General features: G+C 50.5%; 1 protein-coding gene across 2 annotated transcripts in view; it reads left to right on the top strand.

Annotated features, from left to right (window-relative positions):
• The window catches only part of MLPH (melanophilin), a 43,901-nt gene that overhangs the window by 1,291 nt on the left and 23,117 nt on the right, over positions 1-19,493 (top strand). For both annotated transcript variants that reach the window (XM_067740119.1, XM_067740118.1), the window contains exons 2-3: positions 7,140-7,273; positions 19,260-19,478. In XM_067740119.1, coding sequence (XP_067596220.1) covers positions 7,164-7,273; positions 19,260-19,478 — 329 coding nt within the window. In that variant the 5' untranslated portion in view covers positions 7,140-7,163. The remainder of the gene's footprint in view (positions 1-7,139; positions 7,274-19,259; positions 19,479-19,493) is intronic.

Raw genomic sequence — 19,493 nt, 5'->3', positions numbered from 1 at the left:
ATATACATATGTTCCCATATCTCTTCCCTCTTGCGTCTCCCTCCCTCCCACCCTCCCTATCCCACCCCTCCAGGCGGTCACAAAGCACCGAGCTGATCTCCCTGTGCTATGCGGCTGCTTCCCACTAGCTATCTACCTTACGTTTGGTAGTGTATATATGTCCATGCCTCTCTCTCGCTTTGTCATAGCTCACCCTTCCCCCTCCCCATATCCTCAAGTCCTTTCTCCAGTAGGTTTGTGTCTTTATTCCTGTCTTACCCCTAGGTTCTTCATGACATTTTTTTTTTAAACTCCATATATATGTGTTAGCATACGGTATTTGTCTTTCTCTTTCTGACTTGATTCTGTATGACAGACTCTAGGTCTATCCACCTCATTACAAATAGCTCAATTTCGTTTCTTTTTATGGTTGAGTAATATTCCATTGTATATATGTGCCACATCTTCTTTATCCATTCATCCGATGATGGGCACTTAGGTTGTTTCCATCTCCGGGCTATTGTAAATAGAGCTGCAATGAACATTGTGGTACCTGACTCTTTTTGAATTATGGTTTTCTCAGGGTATATGCCTAGTAGTGGGATTGCTGGGCCATCTGGTAGTTCTATTTGTAGTTTTTTAAGGAACCTCCATACTGTTCTCCATAGTGGCTGCACCAATTCACGTTCCCACCAGCAGTGCAGGCGTGCTCCCTTTTAGCCCTGTTGCGGATCTCCATGCAGACGGGGCTGAGGCTGCCGGCCTCGGAGGAGACTCACTCTGGCTGGTCGCCCAGGGGCCTGAGGCTGTCTGGGGAGAGACCCCTCCTGCCCGGAGAGAGAGAGACCGGGTGGTGTCATGGCATATGGGAGGAGGCGTCCTGGACTTTGGGGCCTCTGAAAGCCCCAGTTTTATTGGAATTATGTTTTGTTTTCCAACACGCCCCTCGACAGCCCACCATCTTGTTATCGGGATGGGGGAAGGGTCTGTAGACGAGGAGAGTCACACAGTGGGTGGCCCCGGGTCCCTGCCTGAGCCAGACCTCTTTACAAATCCCCTGCAGTTTCCTAGACTGTGTCCTACTCACCTTAACCAAATGGTGAAAACCCCATTTCATTTTCAGTTGGCTTGGGGTCTTTGCCTTTTTATGTTTGTTTTTTAAAATTTTAGTTACACATTTCTTTCTGAGAGGTTGGAATGATAAAGGGGGGAGGTGAGGCCCCCACTAGCCCACCAGGTGCAAAGGTGGCACTGCACTTGGCCGTGAAGCCCCGAGGAGAAGGCCAGGGCTTGCAGACCATGGCGGCGGAGCAGTGACACTGGCACCTGGGTTCAGCCCGTTCACCTCTGTCCTCCGACGTCCAGCCCTCCACTGGATTGTCAGCCGCTCCGCTGACCTCAGTAAGACACAGCTCTCTTGGGCAAGAGCCCCCTGCCTGAATCTCCAGGGCCTCACGCCTTAGATCCAAGCACCAATCATAGGTGCCTGCGCTCCACCACCTCCAAAATCTGGATGCAGTGGTAGGAGCCCCGCAGGATTCACTGAAGACAATTCCAGGCACATAGACTAGCAGTCAGTGGGTCTTATTGATTAAGGCATTTGTGACTGAAAAGTTAAAGCCAGCTGAGTGGAAGCTTGGGGGTGGTGAAGAGGCTCCAGAGCCCTGTAGGCTATACAGAAGGGAGACTTTGATGCCTCGGATGACAGTGTGGTGACTTCTCGTGGCTGCCCCCAGTTCATGCCATTGGGTCAGCCTTCTAGGGCTGTCTCGTTCTTTTCAGAAGCAGTCTCTGGAGGAAGAGCCCGCTCCCCTCTACCCACCTTGTAACCTCTCCCTTTAATCCTGACATCCTGGCATCACCCAGGGCTGGAGAGAGACATAGAGGTCATGGTACAGATGGAAAACCTGAGACCCAGAGAGGAAGGGGACTTGTCCCAAGTCGCAGGACTGGCTGGTGCCTGAACTAGGATAGGAACCCAATTCCTGGAGCTCAGCCGCGTCCTCGTCCCTCAGCGTCACCTTGGGACCCGTCCTTGCTGTGGAGACTAGAGCTGAGGCTTTAGCTGCAGGTGCAGAACTATGTCCATGCGTAAACAAGGTTTCCAGCAGCTTCCCAGGGAGCTGGGAGAACGGAGAGAACAGGCAGGCGGGAGGCAAGCTGCAGGGCCGTTGCTGCTGGACTTATTTCAGAGCACCCGCCGTGGGTGGGGGGGAAGGTGCTCACTTTGCAGCTGACGAGGGCAGCAGGCCCTGCCTGCAGAAGTGACCACACAGGCCAGCTTTGGGAAGCAGCCGCAAAGGGTTAACACAAAGGCGCCACAGCTGGCGCCTGGCCTTCCCTCAGGAACGTGCCCACACCTTTATCAGCAAGAGTTGCCCACCTGATTCTGAGTCATTCCTGCCATTGTTTGTTGGGCATCGAAGAGGAGCTTGGACTTGCTGCAGAGTTTATCTGCTCCAGCGGTGGTGACTACGCATAACTGCTGTCGCTTCCAGCTCGGGGGCCGCCAGCCCAGGTTTTATGTAGGAGGGATCCCCGCCCAGATCTCCCTTTAATGTGGCCAAAATACGAACTCAGATCTCTAACAGATAAAGATGACCCACCATTGAAATGGCGGTGGTCTGGGTTCGGGATATCCACTTGGTAAAACCTGTTCTGTCTCTTCCCAACTCACTAACCTCGGTGTCACGCTCTCTTTTCTCCATTATAGCTTTTAAGCAGTGGGGGAGGGCTCACAGGCTCAAAGATTAAAAATGTGATTACATCTGAGCCGTGGACCAGGCGCAAATTGAAAGTGGTTTGTTCAGGAAGCTCATGACTGGGCATAATCTGCACCGAAGTGGAGTCAGGAGCACGTGGAGCCTGGTGGGGTCTGCCCCCGCCCCAGCACGCATGCCCTGGGCGGTTCCCCCAGGCTAGGGCAGGGCAGAGCCCGGCCCCCTCCATGGGTCCAGCGTGTCCTCTGCTGCCATGTTCCCCCTCGACTGTTACGGTTGGAGGGATACCGGTTGGAGATCAGGGTCTTGGTGAGCAAGCTAAGTGGGGAGTGAGGAGAGAGATGATTGTGGCTGAAAGGCTGTTCCCTTCCATGAACCCACGTGGGTTCTTCAGCATGGCCATACCTGGCAGAGGGGCTGCCCTTCCCCCATACCCCAAGTTCCCCCATCAGCCTGACGCAGGCTAGAAGGGGTGCTAGCAACACACTCCTCGATTGCCAGAGACTTTTGGTTTATGCGTTTTGAATACTGAAATCAAACATATTCTCCATTCGACTTCAGATTATTTTCTGAAGATAGTTTTTTAAAAGCTTTAAACCATCACCCCACCACCCATCATCGCCACCACCACCAACAAGAACAACGAAAATAATAAATTAATAAAAATAATAAAAAGCTGGGACTTCCCTGGCAGTCCAGTGGTTAAGACTTCACCTTCCAATGCAGGGGATGCGGGTTCAATCCCTGCCTGGGGAACTAAGATCCCACATGCCTCGGGGCCAAAAAAACAGAACATAAAACAGAAGCAATGTTGTAACAAATTCAATAAAGACTTTAAAAATGGTCCACATCAAAAAATCTTTAAATAAATAAATAGCTTTAAGCTTCTGCACATCATTAATTCACGACATGGGAAGATTTGGTCACAGTAGATAAAGACCCATGTCGTGGACCCCCCGTGTCGTGGACCCATGTCGGGAGCCAGGCTCCTGACCCCAGGCTGTCCTGAGAACACGCTTCCCTCGGAAGCATCGCGTCCCTGCTGCATGGCACAGCACGCTACACACGGGATGTGTCTGAAATTTGGAATCACTCTCCCTCCCCTCCTCTGCCTGCACCTCCTGTTCACCCAGAAGTTGGGCCAGAGCTAAAAATAGGCGCCACAGGGCTTCCCTGGTGGCGCAGTGACTGAGAGTCCAACTGCCGATGCAGGGGACACGGGTTCGTGCCCCGGTCCGGGAAGATCCCACATGCCACGGAGAGGCTGGGCCCGTGAGCCATGGCCGCTGAGCCTGCGTGTCCGGAGCCTGTGCTCCGCAACGGGAGAGGCCACAACAGTGAGAGGCCCGCGTACGGGAAAAAAAAAAAAAAAAAAAAGGCACCACATATACCCTGAGAAAACCATAATTCAAAAAGAGTCACGTACCACAATGTTCATTGCAGCTCTGTTTACAATAGCCAGGACGTGGAAGCACCCTAAGTGTCCATTGACGGAAGATGTGGCACATATATACAATGGAATATTACTCAGCCATAAAAAGAAAACGAAATTGAGTTATTTGTAGTGAGGTGGATGGACCTAGAGTCTGTCATACAGAGTGAAGTAAGTCAGAAAGAGAAAAACAAATACCGTATGCTAACACATACATATGGAATCTAAGAAAAAAAAAGGTTCTGAAGAACCTAGGGGCAGGGCAGGAATAAAGGTGCAGATGTAGAGAATGGACTTGAGGACCCAGGGAGGGGGAAGGGTGAGCTGGGACCAAGTGAGAGCGTGGCATGGACATGTATACACTAGCAAATGTGAAATAGCTAGCTAGTGGGAAGCAGCCGCATAGCGCAGGGAGATCAGCTCGGTGCTCTGTGACCACCTGGAGGGGTGGGATAGGGAGGGTGGGAGGGAGACGCAAGAGGGAGGGGATATGGGGATATATGTGTATGTATAGCTGATTCACTCTGTTATACAGCAGCAACTAACACACCGTTGTAAAGCAATTATACTCCAATAAAGATGTTAAATAAATAAAATAAAGATAGGCCCCAGAGTAAAATTTTTCAGATGATGTCTCATCCGTGAGGCACCAGCCGTCTGCTCTTGGTTTAGTCTGTGGGATGCGTGTTTTTCAGAGTTTGTACTGCGTCACTCCTGGCTTCATTAAACAGAGCATCATGAACACATATCACCTTCCTCAACAATTCAGGGTCATCCCTGGCACCTCCGAAACGGCGCTAAGCCGTGGTGCCGTGGTCCCCTTGAAGCGTGGGAGGCTGTCTGCTTCCCTCTGCATCCTGGTCTCCCCTGTTCACATCTCAGTAGGTTGCTGCCCGGCATCACTCCAGGCAGCCAGGCTGGGCCTCTTCACCACCCGACCCCGGCAGGCACCCACCTCACCAGAGGTGCCCGGACCCTCCCTGGTCCAGTGCGCGCCCGTTCCCAGCCCTCAATGGCCTTTTCTATCTGAACTGGGAAACCAAGTACCATCCTTATTAGAAAGACACATCAAACAAAAGAAACAGACTTGAGAGGGGGCTGGGGTGGGGGGGGGATCCTGTGGGTGTAAAGCGTCCGGGTGGCAGTTCTGACTCCTAGTGACCTTTCCATCCATCCCTTATCGGTCACTGACATGCTCCAAGATGGTTACGCTTGCGTGACAAGAAAGATATACTTGTTTCCTTTTGTTTTGCTTTTCTCCCCCACACCTCACAATTTTAGTTTCTTGAAATAAGGCCTGGAATTGTGACTTTTCCTTTAGGAGAGGAGAGAGAATGCTAACTACTCAGCTGATGGTCACGGCTTTCCTCTGCTCTGGGAAGAGAATTTCAATGAATGGGCTTCTTATGATAGAATTTTTTTCAACAATGGTGAAAAACAAAAATGAGTAAACCCCAGTCATCCATCAAATGACTTTTTCTTTTTTTTTTTTTTTTTTTTTTTTGGCAGTACGCGGGCCTCTCACTGTTGTGGCCCCTTCCCGTTGCGGAGCACAGGCTCTGGACGCGCAGGCTCAGCGGCCATGGCTCACGGGCCCAGCCGCTCCGCGGCGTGTGGGATCTTCCCGGACCGGGGCACGAACCCACGTCCCCTGCATCGGCAGGCGGACTCCCAACCACTGCGCCACCAGGGAAGCCCTCCAGTTTTTTTAAAAACGGAAACTGTGTGCTCTAGAGGAGCATCAGGAATCAGTCTTGGTTTAATGTTTTCATGTCCAAAATCTAAAGTCAACCGTAATGAAAATAGTTTGAACGATTCTGGCACATCAGGGCATCCTCTTAACACATCGTTCACAGTCAGCACGGTGCTTGAGGATGGAAATACTGAGGGGTCGGTGCAAAAAATTTAAGAAATTATTTTTCACCGACTTTAAGGCACAAGCCAGGAAACAGTTTAGTTGACAGCCGTGGGATCTCCGTGGACATCTCCATTTTAGCTGGCATCAAGTGTTTCTCAGAAAACGGCACTTTTCATAATTAACCTCTTGTACAGCAAAGCAGTTTTCTAACAGAGCAAGTTGTGTTCACATTTCTGCAGAGAGTACTTTCGGCTGGTCAGCACTGGTGAGAGGGAGAAGTTCCCCAGAATTCAGAAGCAACATTGGGTCTTTCGATTGGTGTTAAGGTTTCCCAGTGAGAGCAGACAGATTGGATCCCTTCTCTGATGTTCCTAAAAAGCAGTTTTCAGTCCTCAGTGAAGAGTGGCTGAAGTCGCCCAGAGGTTCTTGAACTCACGGTTGCCCACAGGGAACCTGTCACCCAAACAGAATCTTCCCCCAGAGCAGAGCTGGACTGGATGTAGTGGCCACAGTCTCTGGCCAAGGGGCCCCTGTGTGGCCTGACGAAGACCAGAGAGGTGGGAGCCCAGAAAAGCACCCCCATGTGCCAGGGAGAAGTCGCCGTCATCGCGATATGTGATGTCACCAACTGTTAGGTGTGAAGAAATACTCAAGGGGCAGGCGTGATGGGGGAGGGAGAGACAGGTGGAGGGGTCATCAGAAGATCTTGTTAGGATGCAGATTCTGAGTCAGGAGTGCTGGGGCAGGGCCTGGGAGTCTGCATGTCTCACAGGCTCCGGGAGCTGCTGCTGGTCTGCAGAGCACACTCTGCATAGCGAGCAAGGTGGTAAAGCTCTCCTTCTCTTGCTTTTTGACATTTGGATTTTCCTTCCTTTGTCCTCTTGGCGTTGATTGGGGTCTTCAGTGTCCTCGGAAAGGGCATAACGTCATCTGAAGCCTGACTCCTGGGCTGTGGGGGTTGTACGCATGGGTTCGTTTATTTCGACTGCACACATTTCCAGACACCCATTTGCCTGTTTTCTAAAACCATTTAACCCAGGTTCCAACTGCTGGGAAATCAGCACTTGCTGTGTTGCCTCTTCTTTGTGAATTGGCCGGCATCTGCACGGGGGCTTCCTGGGCTGAACACTGTGGTCCTGTGTTATTGCAGGTGTGACCCCAACGAGAAGTAGAGATGGGGAAAAAACTGGATCTTTCCACGCTCACAGATGAAGAGGCCAAGCACGTCTGGGAAGTGGTTCAACGGGACTTTGACCTTCGAAGGAAAGAAGAGGAGAGACTAGAGTGAGTGTGTGTGGCTGGGCCCCCGCAGTGCAGCCCTGGTGGCCTCCGGAGGGGCTGTCACCTCGTGGCCCTCCAAGTGGACAGACAGCAGGAGCTCGGGTACAGGACACTGGCCGGAAGCCGGGCGCTGGGAAACATTCTGCTTTCTGGCCTTAAGAAACTTTAATTAAGTTTCTTCCTAATTAAAACAAGGAGATCTGACTTTGCTCCTGAGAGCCAGATATTCCCTGAATAGGTTTAGTTCAACTTGATCCAGCCCCAGGGTGACATTCTCTCCTAAGTGGGGTGATGCTTAGGGCATGGCATTGCACGAATAAAAGAGCTAGAGGTGATGAATAGGGAAAGCCTTGACGCTGGCCTGAGACACCCAGAAGCCGGGAGCAAGGGCATTTAGGACAAAGGCTGACTTCCGCCTCTTCCCAGCAGTGTTGGGGCACCTCATCCTCAGCATGGAGGCCCCAGCGCCATTTTGCATGTCTCTCCCCGTGGGCTGAGCTAAAACCCACCCGGCGTTACTTACTCCCCCTCTGCCCTTGCATATTCCTCCACCAGACCTCCAAGGCTTAGCTGTCCCCCGGGCTCCCTGTTGTCTTGGTGACTTTTGTGGGTTGGTAGGCCTATTGCGAAGGAGACATTGTATAAAGACTCGGGGGTGGGGGGGGAGGTAGCCAAGGAAATGCCTGAAAAGCCCCTGGTGGCGGAGCACCAAGAGGAGGTTAGAGCCATGATGGGGAGCAGACCGTCGGGGGGCTGAGGACCCGGGCAGGACTTGGGCCTTTCCCCACGTGGCTGCAGGCCTTTGGGCAGAGTAACAAGACCCGGCTTCTGCTCTGCAGGCGGTGGGCTACAGAGAAGTGGTCAGATGAGCTTTGAAGGGGGCCCCTGCAAGTGTGCCCACGGGTTGGATGTGGGGTGTGGAGTATGGGAGGCGTCAAGGTCAGGGTCACTCCAGAGCCATGGCCTGAGTAACTGGGGCATGGAGGTGCCGTCACCTCACCTGGGGAAGGCGAGGGTGGAGCAGGTGTGGAGGAAACCAGGCCACGGGTCAGACCTGTTGACACTGGGTTGCCTGTTAGACACGAAGTGGCCAGGGAAGCCCCACACCCACGGGGCTGGAACCCAGCAGAGACAGGACTGAGGGCGCATCCGCCTACAGATGCTGTGGCTGCTGGAATCATTCCAGACTGGTGGCTTAAAGCACACACGTCCCTCGCGGCTCTGGAGTCCAGAAGCCGAGGTGTGGGCGGGGCTGCCCGCCTTCCGGAGGGTCCCTTGCCTCTGCCAGCGTCTCGAGGGGCCCACGCTCCTTGGCTTCTGCCCCTCCTGCCTCTTCGAGGCCGTCAGCCTGCCGTCTTCCAGTCTCTGTCTTTCTGACCTCTGCTTCTGTCGTCGCATCTCTCTGACTCTCCTGCCCTCCTGTTTTGCCTAGAAGGATCTCACGATCACGCTGAGCCCACCCAGCTAATCCCATCACCAACTCACAACCCTTAACTTAATCACACCTGCAGAGTCCCTCTTGCCCTGTAAGGAGACACAGTCCCAGGTTCTAAGAACCAGGACATACAACGTTTTTGGGGTAGAGGGATCATTACTTAGCTGCCCCAGTATTTAAAGCCATGGGTCTGGAGGGAGGACACAGAGAGAAAGACGGACCCCAGCAGAGACAGAAGGAGCAGCGGTGGGAGTCTCTGGGTCCCGACACAGAGCAGAGTCCACACAAACAGACGAACTGTTAAGTGAAGCACGTCCATTGGAGCCTAGCGCCTCTCTCGATGGCGGGGAGGCATCGGACCAGGACCGCGAGGCTTCCTGCCGCCGCTCTGTGGAGCTCTCCACCCTCCGCTCTGTGTTGGGCTGCAGGTCACCCCCGCCCCCGGGTTTTCATTATGAAGGTGCTTTCTCCCCACTGGTGTCTGGGGCCCTGACTCAGCCCCCCGCGACCCCAGGACTGGGGCCCAGAGCTGACCTTGGCCAGCGTCCTGGTGCTGATTGGGCCCGCCCCGCCCCTCGTCCCCTCCCTCTGCTTCAGCCGTGGCCTGGAGGCTGCCCCCGGGGCCCAGGGCCACAGGCTCTCAGCGACAGAGCCCACCTGGCCTTTGCTCTGGGGATCACAGCCTCTCCAGGCAGCCCAGCTGTTGTCACTTTTATTTTTTTATTTTTTTTATTTTTTTAATTGAAGTATAGTTGATGTACTTTTATTTTCAATGACAGCTTAGACCGTCCCATTCGATACGTATATAGAATCGCAGATCAGTCAGACGGGAGGGGAACCCAGCCCTCCAGGGAGACCCTTGAGTGGGTCAGCCCCTCCCTCCGTCCAGGCAGAGCTCGGGTGGTTTTGCAGAAATTCCTGTCTTTCTTGTCTACGGGGGATGCCCTCCTGACACCCTTCCTCTTTATTTTCCATGTTCCTCTAGTCATTTCACACCGTAAAAGGGAGACACGCCCGGGTAACCTCCAGTTACTGCTGGGAAAGGAAGTCTCCTAAGGATGCGGGTTGTGTTGCCTCCACTTCTGGGGGGCCTATGGGGCAGGTCAGGTCCCCGGCCAGTCGGTCACGGTCAGGGTGACGTCCTTGTTGGGAAGTGCCTGAGGCCTTCTGCTCAAGCGGCCTTCAGGTCGGCCGCTCTGCTGTGTCTTCTTGGCCTTCCGTGTGCGATGAGATGGTGAGCTTATTAAATACAATAGCGCAGGACATGGTCCCTGGAAATGCTCTAGTTCGGAGAGGTGGTGGTTCAGAGAATCCACATCAGAGTCAAGGCAAGGATGCTGGAGCCCCAGTAGCCTTCCCGCAATTGGTGCTTCCTGTGCAGACACAGGCCCCTGATGACACACTTGGGAAGAGTCGTGTAAACAGCGGGGGCTTAGTGAAGGGTGTTCTGTGGGTTTTATTTTTTGATGTTTCTGTCTCTTGCTCACTGTGGTATTGGTTAACTGTGCAACAAGAGGTGAAGCCGCCTCTGCCTGTGACAAGCCTTATCCCCAGGGTCCCCGTGACCCCTGGGAGCAGGGCCCAGGCATGTGGTTCTGAGGCCAGGACACACGGGGTGTGGGTTCAAGTTCTGCTCGGGTGGGTGCTGAGACTTAGGAAGGGCGTGGCGGAAACAAGCTCCGAATAAAGACCTTTGGGTTCTGGACACTGAGATTGTTTCTGCAGAGCAGGTTGGCTACAATACCAGCAGTCTACAATGAGACCGAAGACAGTTTAGGAATAATGACCCCCGCCTTCCCTTCCTCTCAGTGGTGATCTGTGCATTTCACCAGCATCAACGTTAATCGTCCATTTCCTGCAGCCGCGGTATCCCATTCTCTGTCACACGTCTGGTTTCTCCACGATTCCCTGGAGTCCTCATACTTTCTCCCAGTTCCTGATTCTCTAATCTATGAACCAACAATGGGCTGAATGGAGAAACTGGCCCTCAGGTGACAACTACGTGGGTGACCTTAGCAAACTGAGCTGCTCAGGGGTTGTTCAGATGAGTTTTTTGTTTGTTTTTTTAATTTTTATTGAGATATAGTTGATTTACAAGGTTGTGTTGGTTTCAGATGTATAGCACTCAGATGAGTTTTTGATGTCCTTGACACACTCTGAAAGATGCCAAATGGATGGCCCAGCTCAAAACACCTACCGAGGTCGTTGACAGAACAAAGTTAATAGGGGGGAAACCGTGAAACCAAGACACAAACACCTGCATTACTTGGAAGGAACTTTCCTGTCCTGAATACACGTCAAGTGGACATAGTGTGTGGGCTCAAGGTCAGTTCACCAGCAGCACATTTACCGGAGAGGCGATTTGCTAAACAGCCAACTCACCGAATATACCAGTTAGGAGACAATCAAACAAAAAAAGGAATACGTCTCCTTTAGTGTTTACAGAGTTAACAGGAATGGATGTTTGATGGACTGCTGCTCAGTTTTTCTCCCCATGTGGGAGCATCACCCTGTAAAGGATGCTGGGATGGGGCCTGGGTGAGGGCTCCGGCACCTTCTCCTGTGGGGTAGGACCAGCACCTCTTTGGCTTCTGCTGTCAAAGTGTGTGACCAGTGAGCTGGCCCAGGTCCCCAGCACTAACGCCCGCATGCCCAGTAGACCATCTCCATGACATGAAAGCCTCTGACCCCTCGGCCAGGCCTGACCTCCTGCCCTGTGCAGAGGATTCTCACAGCCCCATGGGGAAGATGGAGGCCATCCGGTGGTGAAGGGCAAAGGCTGGAGCATCTTGGTTCATCTTCCCCATGAGCCTCTTAAAGGGACGTTTCAAACAGAACACGCTCGTTCCAGGGACTGGCTGTGGGCAGACCGTGTGGACAGCTACCCTCTGAACTGCCCAGGAGGATGTCCCTGGGGGTCTAGCTGCTGAGTGGCAGGTGCCTTGGGGAGCTTCCAAATGGCTTTTCTCACAGGCTATTTCGGGAATTCGAGGGGAAGGAAGGGGGAGGCCATCTGACCTTCGATTTAGCCCCAGGCAGATGTAAGTCTCTCCCTGAAGTCAGCATGTGTGACCAGGGACTCGGGAGTGGGGTGTTTACTGTACGCGGTGTGATGTTATTCCTGGCTTCCCGTCAACACAGTGCTACACTCTGGAGAATCCAAAACCCAAAGATGCACAAAAATTCTTAGGCAATTCCTCAAGCCTTCACTCTCCTCCAGACCCCGGTCACTGTCGCAGTGAGCTCACCCAGTTCCTCACAGAAAGCTCACAGATACCAGGTGTAACCTCCCCCCATGCTGCCCCCGTCCTTACCTGTGTTCATGCCCACCCTGTGTTCCCTCTCCTGGCCCTTACTTGTGCTCTGGCCCTTTCCTGTCTGCTCCCAGCTCCTGGAGCAGGGAGCTGCCTCAGTTACTCCCTCTCTGCCCTATAGCTCCTACTTGGAATGTCAGTAGGATCAGTCGCCATATTGGAACAAAAAAACAAAAGCAAGAACAAACCAACGAAAAAACACAGAAAGCCTTTCCTTTGTCCCTGACACCCTGCTAAACCCTGGTACACTCAAGGGCTGCACATCCTTACATCTGCCTCATGTTCCGCTGGTCTGTTCTGGCAGCCAGCCCTTTCACAGATATAGATAATCAGTGAAACAACATGAAAGTCCTAAAATGCAACCAAGTGTGTATAACAATATCTAGTACAATGGTAACATTTCATATCAGTAAAAGAGGGAAGAATTAGTTAAAGCTAAGTGTTGGAATAGTTGACCATGAGTGCAGGGCTGGGGGAGGGAGTTTGACCTCAGTTAGATTTATAACTGATACATTAAAAATGTAAAACATGAAACTGAAAATTATTGGAAGAAAATATAAGTAAATATGTACATAATCTTGGAGTGGAAAAGCCCACATATGACAACACAGGTAGACATCACGACACAAAATACTAATGAGTATTGACTAAATACATACATCTGAATTTAAAGGAAAATGTTTAAGTTTTTAAAAATTAGAAGAAAAAGTTTTGTTTTGTTTTTGTTTTTTTTGCGGTATGCAGGCCTCTCACTGTTGTGGCCTCTCCCGTTGCGGAGCACAGGCTCCGGATGCGCAGGCTCAGCGGCCATGGCTCACGGGCCCAGCCGCTCCGCGGCATGTGGGATCTTCCCGGACCGGGGCACGAACCCGCGTCCCCTGCATCGGCAGGCAGACTCTCAACCACTGCGCCACCAGGGAAGCCCCTAGAAGAAACAGTTTTAACAGAAATGGCAGTGATTCATATCTTTGATCTCTAAAGAGTGTCTTAAAATCAGAAAGATAAAGAAGTTTTCCAAATTAGAAAAACACAGAAATCCCAAAGTTTACATAGGAAAGGGATAAATGAGAATGCATGGGTGACTCACGTCGCCGGGTGAGGACCCAAGTTTACCTAAATAGAACACCCTGTTTTCAAGGGCACAGCCCACAAGTCAAATATTAGGGTGCAGACCTTCCCCAGAAAGGCAAACAGGTGGTGATGTGGATTTGCAATCTTTGCAAACAGACCTGAATGCCTGAGATTACCCACGAAAGAGCTCCTGGTGTGACACGTGGCTTGCAAACCATGACTTGCTTTAAAAATAAATAATAAGGAATTTGAGGTCACCCTTTGCTGGGCCACCTGGCACCACAGACAGGCAACTCCAGGGTTGAAAACACAGGGGCTGAAACAGGAAGTCAGCCGCCAGCGCAGCCTGGAGATTAACTGTGGTCTGGGTTCACCTGTGAGATTCCTGTGAGCCTCCCTCAGTTCACACATCACCACGTATTTCCTCTTTATCCCTTTTATCATCATTTGCTCATTCTCTTCAGAAGACCTCAAAGAACTTTAGCAAGTGTCTATTTCCCTCATTATAATTCCTGATACTTAACTCATATAATCAGGACCTTAGATCATGTAATTGCTCTTCAGTTCTTATTACAGTATGTTTGTCCTCTTTCAGCAATTCTCTCTGACACTTTAGTTTGGTTGATGTACTTTTAATACTTTTGTCTCAATTCTGTGACTCATTGGTCCTTTCACCTCATTCTTAAGGGTCATACTTGAGATTCGATTTTCAGTCCTCTGGAGCACATCTTCACATTGTTTTCTCAGGAATGGCATGGTGGGGGGGGGATTTTATATTTGGGAATCTCTCAGCTGGGAGTGAGATCTCTGCTCACACATTTTCCCCTCAGAACCATGGCAGAATAATGAGCCCCCAAAGATGCCCATGTCCTAATCCCCCAAATCTGTGAGTATACTGGGCTACCTGGCAAAGGGGAATTAAGATTGCAGATGCAATTAAGGGTGCCAATCAGGGCCTCAGCATGGGGAGACAATCCTGGGTAATCCAGGTGGGCCAGTGTGGCCACAAGGGGCCTGATAGATGGAAGGATGCTGATCAGGGCCTGGACACAGGGAGACAGTCCTGGGTTATCCAGGTGAGACACAAGGGGCCTGACAGATGGAAGGAGGGGGGACACAGGGCAACGTAAGAGTGATTCATGGTGAGAAGGACTCAACCCACCATTGCTGGCTCTGAGATGGAAGAAGGGGCCGTGAGCCAGTGGATACAGTTGCCCTCTAGAAGCTGGGAAAGCAAGGGCACAGACCTTCCCCCGAGCCTCCAGGAAGAATCCCATTCCCACCAACACCTTGATTTTGGGTGCCATCTAGGACTTCCATAGCTTGAGAGGAGAAGTCAATACCTGGCTTCAAAGCTTCAAAAGTCAGGCTGACTCTCTTGTTAGGGGCTAATGCAGCTGGTGACTTTAAGTTGAAGCCAGGGCTCATTTACCATTTTGAAAACCCTAGGGTCCTGAAGAACTATGATAAATCTGCTCTTCCTGTGCTCTGTAAATGGAACAACAAAGCCTGGGTGACAGCACATCTGTTTACAGTACGGTTTACTGAATATTTTAAGCTCACTGATGAGACCTACTGCTCAGGAAAAGATTCTTTTCAAAATAATAGTGCTGGGTTTCCCTGGTGGTGCAGTGGTTGAGAGTCCGCCTGCTGATGCAGGGGATGCGGGTTCGTGCCCCGGTCCGGGAAGATCCCACGTGCCGCGGAGCGGCTGGGCCCGTGAGCCATGGCCACTGAGCCTGCACGTCCGGAGCCTGTGCTCCGCAACGGGAGAGGCCACAGCAGTGAGAGGCCTGTTTACCGCAAAAAATAATAATACTGCTCATTGACAGTGTACCTGGTCACTCAAGATCTCTGATGGAGATGGACAATGAGATTAATATTGTTTTCATGCTGCTAAGACACATCCATTCTGCAGCCCATGGATTGAGGAGTAATTTTGGCTTCTAAGTCTTATTCTTTAAGAAATGCCTTTCATGAGGCCATAGCTGCCAGAGACAGTGATTCCTCTGATGAATGTGGGAAAAGTAAATTGAAAACACCATGGAAAGGATTTGTCATCCTAGATGCCATGAAGAACATCCATGATTCATGGAAAGAGGTCCAAATATCAACATTCACAGGAGTCTGTAAGAAGTTGATTCCAACTCTCAACGGATGACTTTGAGGGGTTCAAGACTCCAGTGGAAGAAGTAACTGCAGATGTGGTGGACACTGTGAGAAAACTAGAATCAGAAGTGGGGCTCCGGATGTGACTGAATTGCTGCAATCTCATGATACAACTTGAACAGATGACGAGTTGCTCCTCATGGATCAGCAAAGAAAGCGGTTTCTTGAGATGGATCTACTGGTGAAGATGGTGTGAAGATGGTTGAAATGATAACAAAGGATTCAGAATATTCCATAAACTGAGTTGATAACGCAGCAACAGGATTTGACGGAATTGACTCCAATTTTGAAAGAAGTTCTACTGTGGGTAAATTGCTATCAAACAGCGTTGCATGCTGCAGAGAAATTGTTCATGAAACGAAGAGTCCATGCAGCGAACTTCACTGTTGTCTTATTTTAGGAAATCACTGCTGCCACCCTAGCCTTCAACACCCACCTCCCTGATCAGTCAGCAGCCACCAGCACAGAGGCGGGACCCTCCACCCGCAAAAAGAATATGACTCAGAAGAAGGTTAGCAATTTTTAACAAGAAAATATTTTAATTAAGGTATGTGCATTATTTTTTCAAACATAATGTTATTGCACACTTAATAGACTTCAGTATAGTGTAAACATAACTTTTATTTGCCCTGGAGAACCAAGAAATTCCTGCGACTCCCTTTATTGCAATATTCATTTTGTTGCGGTGGTCTGGAACTGAACCCACAATGTCTCCAAGGTGTGCCTTATTACCCGTCAGGTGTTTGCCCTTCTCTGCCTTGGCCATCGTCTTCTCTCCGCATTTCTGTCTCCTCAGCCCTTTTCTTTGCATTCTAGGAGAGTAAATGTATGGCTTCCACATCAGCAGTTCTCAAACATTTTGGTCTGAGGGACCCTTTATGTTCTTAAATTACTGAGAACTCCAAGGAGCTTTTGTTTAGCTGGGTTATAGATGTCAGTATTTATCCCATCAAAAATTAAAACTGGGCGTTTTAAAAATAGTCATTCATTTATTTAAAACAACAATAAACCCCTTACAACATAATAAAATTTTTATGAAAAATAACTTTTTTTCCAAAATAAAAACATAAGTGAGGAAAATGGCATTGTTCTGTATTTTTTGAAAATCCCTTTAATGTCTGGCATAATCGGAGATAGCTGAATTCTGATATTTCTTCCGCGTTCAGTGTGTTGTAATATGTTGTTTTGTCTGAGGTGTTGGAAGAAAATCTAGCCTCACACAGATATGTAGTAGGAAAAAGGAGGAGCGTTTTAGTAGCTTTCTCACATAATTATGGACATTGTTTTGATAATACATGGAAACCCTATGACTGGTAGTTTCTTAAAGGAAGTTACAATGTGGAATCTGAAACCATGTCAATGAACCTTACCTTTCCTGTTTCATGAAAATCCGTTGGTCCATCTTGCACTTGAAGTTAATCTCTGTCCACGCATGATTTTGTGACACCTATGCAGACTTTCCAAATGTCGACACGTTTCATTATACCGAACCCAAAAAATCAAATCACTGCTGATCTTATCAGAAACCGCTCCGTGATGAAAACTGTCCGGCCCAAGTCAGCAGAGACATAAAAGTTTTCCAAAAGTCTTTGAGCTTGAAAGCTTGAGTTTTGTCAATGGCAACAAATACTGTCACTTGACACACTTTTAATCAAAGACGCACTTCACCAAGACATGCTTTCGTTTCTTTTCTTTGCTGGCAGAGAGCAGATTGGCCGCTGGTACACTCTGTACCTCTGGCTTGATCTGTGCTGAGGCCCCAGAACGTTCACCCGCCATAGCTTTTGCACCACCGGTGCGGGGGTCAAAGAGCAAAAAACACAAATACTACCTTAGTGTTACTGTGAGAGGAGTTTTGACCTTGTGGACCCTGTCGAAGGGTCTCAGGTGCCCCTGTAGGTCCCTGGACCACACCTTTAGAACCACTGTTCTGAATCCCTGGACTTGATGTTCTGCCCGTTTCCCTCCCCATTGCCCACCTCAGTTCCTTTCCATCTTCACTTTAGCCCCGTCTTCTCCACCTCCATGAACATAGCCTGTGGTCTTTCCACCTCAGCCTGGCTTCTTCTTACCTCCTGCTCCTCTCTCTTAGGCCCGCTCAGCACACACACAGGAAGACTAGTTTCAAGTCTTCCTCTGTTTACTACTACTGTGTAGTCAATCACATTCAGGGCATCTTTTCTTCCTGAAGGTGACCTTAACTTGTAGCTGCATGTTGGGCTCGTCCCTGCCTGTAGTGCAGGGACATCTGGTCGACCCTGTGATTGCGATAAGCAGGATGGCTCTGGCCCCTCACGATCCTCCAGGTCTGTTGACATGCCCTCTGGTTGGCAGGCATCTGCTGTTAACTCTGCTGGACCCATGCAGGGTCCCCTCTTCCCTCCCTCCTGTTTTCCAGCTGTGAAGAAGAGAAGTTGTGTTTTAGAGAATCTGAAGCAGAGTCACAGATGTAGAAAACAAACTTATGGTTACCGGGGGGAGGTAGGGGGGATAACTTGGGAGATGGTGATTGACATATACACACTACTACATATAAAATAGATAACTAATAAAGACCTACTGTAGAGCACAGGGAACTCTACTCAGTACTCTATAACGACCTATATGGGAAAAGAACCTAAGAAAGAGTGGATATACGTATATGTATGATAGATTCACTGTGCCGTACAGCAGAAACAAACACAACATTGTACATCAACAATACTCCAATAAAATTTTTTTTAATTTTTAAAAATTTAAATTTATTTTAAATAATATATATTACAAATAAATATATTCACAAAAAAGGAATCTGAAGCAGAGTATCATTATCTGTTCCCCCAAATTCAACACCTGAAGGTTTCCAGCCGCCACCCCAGGACTCTCGCGGGCTCTTATTGAAGAGGACTTCACATCCTGGGATGCAGTGTACCTCTACACGTCCTCGTCTTTCTTTCCGGGGGTCCGGCTCTACCTGGATGGAGAATGGGGGACCCATGCTGGGAGACAAGCTGGACAAGGCCCTGCCCAGCCAAGGGGTGGCCTTGAGGTTTTCTGGCTGAAGCAGATACATCAGGGGTGGACGTGGAGGACACTAGGCCCTTTCCACCTGGCCCCAGGTGCTCTGCGGTTTAAGGAGGACACTTTCTCTACCGTGTCAATGCAGCTCTATCTAGCCTGTAGTCAGTGGATGACAGCATTCTTCCTAGCTTCCTGCCACCACTGGGCTTTTTTTATTGGCTGTGTGGGTTCAGCTTCTCAACTCTTACTGTAGGGTGCCGACCTGACCTCCACTTACCTGGTGTCATCCTCAGCTCAGGACCATTAACTCAGGCCAGGGTGGCAGAGCAGGTGTGGCTGACCTGGGCCTCACAGAAGAGAGCGTCAGCCTGGCCCACCGTCTGCCCACCGTCCTGCTCCATCCTCTGTGACTCTTCCTGCTGCCGCTCTGACCGGTCCAGGAACCTCTTGGATTTTTCTCCTCTAATTTCCTGCTAAACAATTAAACTGGGCCACAGATTGGCTCTAGATAACTGTGTGGCCCAACCAAGCTGCACCCCCAGGACCTCACCGGGCCCCATCCCTGCTGGTTTCCCAGAGCCGCCAACCCCGTCTGGTCCGACGGAGCTTGGACACTGGGTGCTAGTGGCCACGGGTCCACACTCATCCAGCTATACAGTCTCCAAGCTCTGGGCTGTACATCAGAAAAGCTCCGGGTTCAGGGTCAGAGCTGGGGAACCAACCTGGGGTCCAGGACCTCTGTGCACCCTCTTCCCGCTATACTGAGTTATGTGAGGTGGTGCGGGCAGTTGTGGGCCTGCTCCCTCCTATGATTCTGAACCTGTATGGTTCGCAGCCCTTTAGCAATGAAAGAAAGTCACGGTGCTACCTGACTTTGGGTCACTGTTTTCTGCATCTGAGAGAGTGTGTGTGTGTGTGTGTGTACACGCGCGCGCGTGCCCTTGAATTTAAAGCCTGTTGCAGAAACAAGGCATCCGATATTTTCTTGTTTCCGATTCAGGGGTTTGAAAGGCAAGATTAAGAAGGAAAACTCCAAGAGGGAGCTGCTTTCGGACACGGCCCACCTGAGCAACACCCACTGCGCCCGCTGCCTGCAGCCCTACCGGCTCCTCGAGACCCCCAAGAGGCAATGCCTGGACTGTGGCCTCTTCACCTGCAAAGGCTGCGGCCACAACCCGGAGGAGCAGGGCTGGCTCTGCGACCCCTGCCACCTGGCCAGGTGAGCCGGGACCTG

The sequence above is a fragment of the Pseudorca crassidens genome, chromosome 6, assembly GCF_039906515.1.
Source record: "Pseudorca crassidens isolate mPseCra1 chromosome 6, mPseCra1.hap1, whole genome shotgun sequence".
NCBI classification, from domain to species: Eukaryota; Metazoa; Chordata; class Mammalia; order Artiodactyla; family Delphinidae; genus Pseudorca; species Pseudorca crassidens.
Note: the sequence above shows the minus strand (reverse complement) of the source record. Positions and strands in the feature narration are given on the sequence as shown.